The sequence below is a fragment of the Eptesicus fuscus genome, chromosome 1 (assembly GCF_027574615.1).
Source record: "Eptesicus fuscus isolate TK198812 chromosome 1, DD_ASM_mEF_20220401, whole genome shotgun sequence".
NCBI lineage: Eukaryota > Metazoa > Chordata > Mammalia > Chiroptera > Vespertilionidae > Eptesicus > Eptesicus fuscus.
Genome location: NC_072473.1, coordinates 68,872,386 through 68,876,288, shown reverse-complemented (window position 1 = coordinate 68,876,288; position 3,903 = coordinate 68,872,386). Strand labels below are relative to the sequence as shown.

Sequence of the window (3,903 nt, the reverse complement as noted above, 5' to 3'; positions counted from 1 at the left end):
GTTTAAAAATGTGTTTGAATTATTTTATTCAGAACTAAATGGTAAATTACAACCTGATATCCTAGTTTATAAATTTTCTCAGATCAAGTTACTTGAGAAAGCATGACCACATTCTGGTTCAAACATACAAAGAGCAACAGTGAACAAACAAGTTGTCACTTCCCATAACATACTTGGGTGTCTATAATAACCATTATTTAAATATTAATATTGAAAATTTAGTCCTTAAAATAACTGTAAGATAGTCACACACCCCCCCTCCATTTTTATGACTGACTAAAGATTTCCTGATTCAAACCCATGTTCCCTACACAATTTTTGGTGTTGAGAAACTCAAAGCACAACAGAAGAATTATAAAAAAAAATTCCTATGAAAAGTGCACCCCCACCCCAGTACTTCTTAGCTCTCTACGTGACTTTATTTTTTGTAACATTTATGACATTTTTATATTCTATATAATTTACATTTTTTGTTTCTATACCAGTACTAGAATAAAATCTTCGTAAAATTAGGAGAATTTTGGCTGGTTTGTTCATACCTAATACAGATGTATCTGACACATGGTAGAGAATAAATATTGTTGAATCAGGAAATTGATGAATGAATAGTGACTGTAATGAGTATTACAATATAGGTAGAAATAAAGATATTTTGAAGTATAGAGGTCAGAAATAAGCCAACTCTGTGCCTCTGCTCAAATATTAGTTAATATATGAAGCCATCTTCAGATCACCCAAGCAGATTTTCTTCTGTTGTGTCTTTATTCCTTCATATCTCTCTCATAGCACTTACTGTATTATATTGAAATAATCTATTTATCTCTTTCGCTATTCTTTAAAATCTTTGATAATGAAGACTCGGACTTTGGTGGGGCATTCTTTGGGGCACTGCGCTGGTCCCGGGCTCATTTCCAGCCTGCACTTCCGGGCTCATAGGGCGCTGGTGCGGGTCTGCACCACCGCCTTGGGGCCTGGGCCCAGCTGCAGCCTCCTCCACCGCCGCACTGCTCCCAGCAGCCAGGAGATGCAGCCACCGGGCCCGCCCCCGGACTATTCCCCCACCAACGGAGACTTCACCTTTGTCTCCTCAGCAGACACAGAAGACCTCAGTGGTTCAATAGCAGCCCCAGATGTCAAGTTAAACCTTGGTGGAGATTTTATTAAAGAATCTACAGCTACTATATTTCTGAGACAAAGAGGATATGGCTGGCTTTTGGAAGTTGAAGATGATGATCCTGAAGATAACAAGCCACTCTTGGAAGAATTGGATATCGATCTGAAGGATATTTACTACAAAATCCGATGTGTTTTGATGCCAATGCCATCACTTGGTTTTAATGGACAAGTGGTGAGAGACAATCCTGACTTTTGGGGTCCTCTGGCTGTTGTTCTTTTTTTTTCCCATGATATCATTATACGGACAGTTTAGGGTGGTATCATGGATTATAACTATTTGGATATTTGGTTCACTAACTATTTTCTTACTGGCCAGAGTTCTTGGTGGAGAAGTTGCACATGGCCAAGTTCTTGGAGTTATAGGATATTCATTACTTCCTCTCATTGTAATAGCCCCTATACTTTTGGTGGTTGGATCATTTGAAGTGGTGTCTATACTTATAAAACTGTTTGGTGTGTTTTGGGCTGCCTACAGTGCTGCTTCACTGTTAGTGGGTGAAGAATTCAAGACCAAAAAGCCTCTCCTGATTTATCCAATCTTTTTATTATACATTTATTTTTTGTCCTTATATACTGGAGTGTGATCTAAGTCACATGTGAGTAGAAAATGACAATGTTACCTTTGCGTGAAGGTTGGGAATTCTTGCTGAAAGGATTGAAGAAAAGCTGTTGCTGATAAAATTTTACGTGTTCCAGATACAAAGACAGGTTTAAGGCTTTTTTAAAACAATATTTTGTTTTTGGATTTAATTAAGCAATTGCAGTTATCTGGATTTTTTTAAATCAGAATTCTGAATTCTGTTTGATTCTTCATATTCCAGTCAATAAAATATAAAAGCAAAAAAAAAAGAAAATGAAGACTCTTTTTTAAAAATTGTTCATTATACTGTTTGGTACCCAAGTGATTATTGAATTAATTAATTAATGAAGGTTTAGTAAGTCTGAGATTTAGAGGTTAGGGTTGGAGTATGGGGAAGAAGTGTGATCAGATCAGACAAAGGCTATGACCAAATGTTCTTAATCTTTGTGGTGTCAAACAAGTGATAGAAAAGACCAGAAAAATAGAATGGGGAAAGACTACAGAAGTTTTCATATATCATATTTACGGGCTTGACTTGCTTCTGTTGGTAGTGGAAGGCTACAAAAGGTATTTGAATAAGAAAATGATATCATTACAGCTGTAATATAGGAGATTAGAGTGATTGAGTGAAGTTAGGAATAGTAGTTAACAAGTTATAATAGTCAAATAAGGCTTGAGCTATAACAGTCAATGCTAGGTTTTCTTGGAGAAAGGGTAATATATGACAAAAAAAGGATATTGCAGAGGTAGAAGTCACAAGGCATTAATTCATGCTTAAATATAGGGAATTATTAGGAATATGAAAGAGCAACAATTTCGGTTGAGATTGTGATTTTAAGTGCCTAGAAAAATAAAGGACCTTAAAAAATACAGAAAGACTAGGAAAATGGGAAGTTTGATGAGGTGATGTGGTTTATATATATTAGTTTTGAGATGCTTCTGGGACATTAATAAATGATAATTGAGAAAATGTAAATTTAGTACCGTACTTCAGAAGAGAATTGGGACTTGCACAATTTATTGTTAAGTTATGAGAGTGAATGAAATTGACAAAATAGAATGAATAGCAGGAAAAGAGGGTCAGAAACAACATTGGAGGATGCTTTAAATAAGTGTATAGAATCGGAATCCATGAAGAAGACAGAAGAATATTCAAAGATTTCAAAGATAAAATAGTAGAAGAAAAGAGAATGACAATAACCTACAAAATCATTAGAAGAAAACATTTAAGAAAGATGGGCTGTCAAGTATATGGAATTATGCATATAATCTGACTAGGATGCGAATTGGAATAAAGTCATTGGAACTGGTGCTTTGTAATGACAGTTTTTATAGCGTGATAGTTGTTAAACACAGAATTAAAGAAGTTGAGGGAAAAAAGGTAAGTGTGAGTAGACTACTGGTAAAAATTTAGAAATTTGGCAAAACTTAGAAAGCTTTTCAGTGAATGAGGAGAACAGAAAAGTTTTGGAATAGTTGCTGCAGTGCAGTAGTAAGATAATTATTTTAAAATAGACGTAAAGAGTTGAAAGTGGAGGCCCAGTTGAAATTTTATATCATGTATATTTAGTGTACTTAATCATAATGTTGATGTGTATTTCTTGAAACAACTTGCAGAAATAAAAAAAAGATTTAAGAAAATGATTGGTTCAATTAATTCAAGATTGGGGGTTAGCATGGTAAGTATAATGCAAGGTCAAAGAAGTTAGGAGAGCCTGACTGGTTTGGCTCACTGGATAGAGCGTCAGCCTGCGGACTGAGGGGTCCCAGGTTTGATTCCGGTCAAGGGCATGTACCTTGGTTGTGGGCACATCCCCAACGGGGGATGTGCAGGAGGCAGCTAATCGATGTTTCTCTCTATCAATGTTTCTAACTCTCTATCCTTCTCCCTTCCTCTCTGTAAAAAAATCAATAAAATATATTTTTTTAAAAAGAAGAAGTTAGGAGATTAAGGGAACTGGTGAGAATGTATTTAAAATATTTGGATATATTCCCCAAGATATGTGATCAGTACTGGGGCCCCACCAGCAGGCAAGGGGACCCCAAGGCAGGTGCTGGGCATGGAGGCCATGGGGGCATAGGCTACCAAGGAGACAGAACTGAAACTCACATCACCCTGCTTGGCCCTGGAGGATGGCTGGTTAGCC

General features: G+C 36.4%; 1 protein-coding gene across 1 annotated transcript; it reads left to right on the top strand.

The window, feature by feature from the left end:
- The first annotated feature begins 1,024 nt into the window (after nt 1-1,024).
- LOC103299689 (protein YIPF4-like) lies at nt 1,025-2,017 on the top strand. Its single transcript, XM_008156534.3, is given in 2 exon segments — nt 1,025-1,402; nt 1,404-2,017. Coding segments are annotated over 2 exon segments (735 nt in total). The 3' UTR covers nt 1,761-2,017.
- The last annotated feature ends 1,886 nt before the right edge of the window (nt 2,018-3,903 follow it).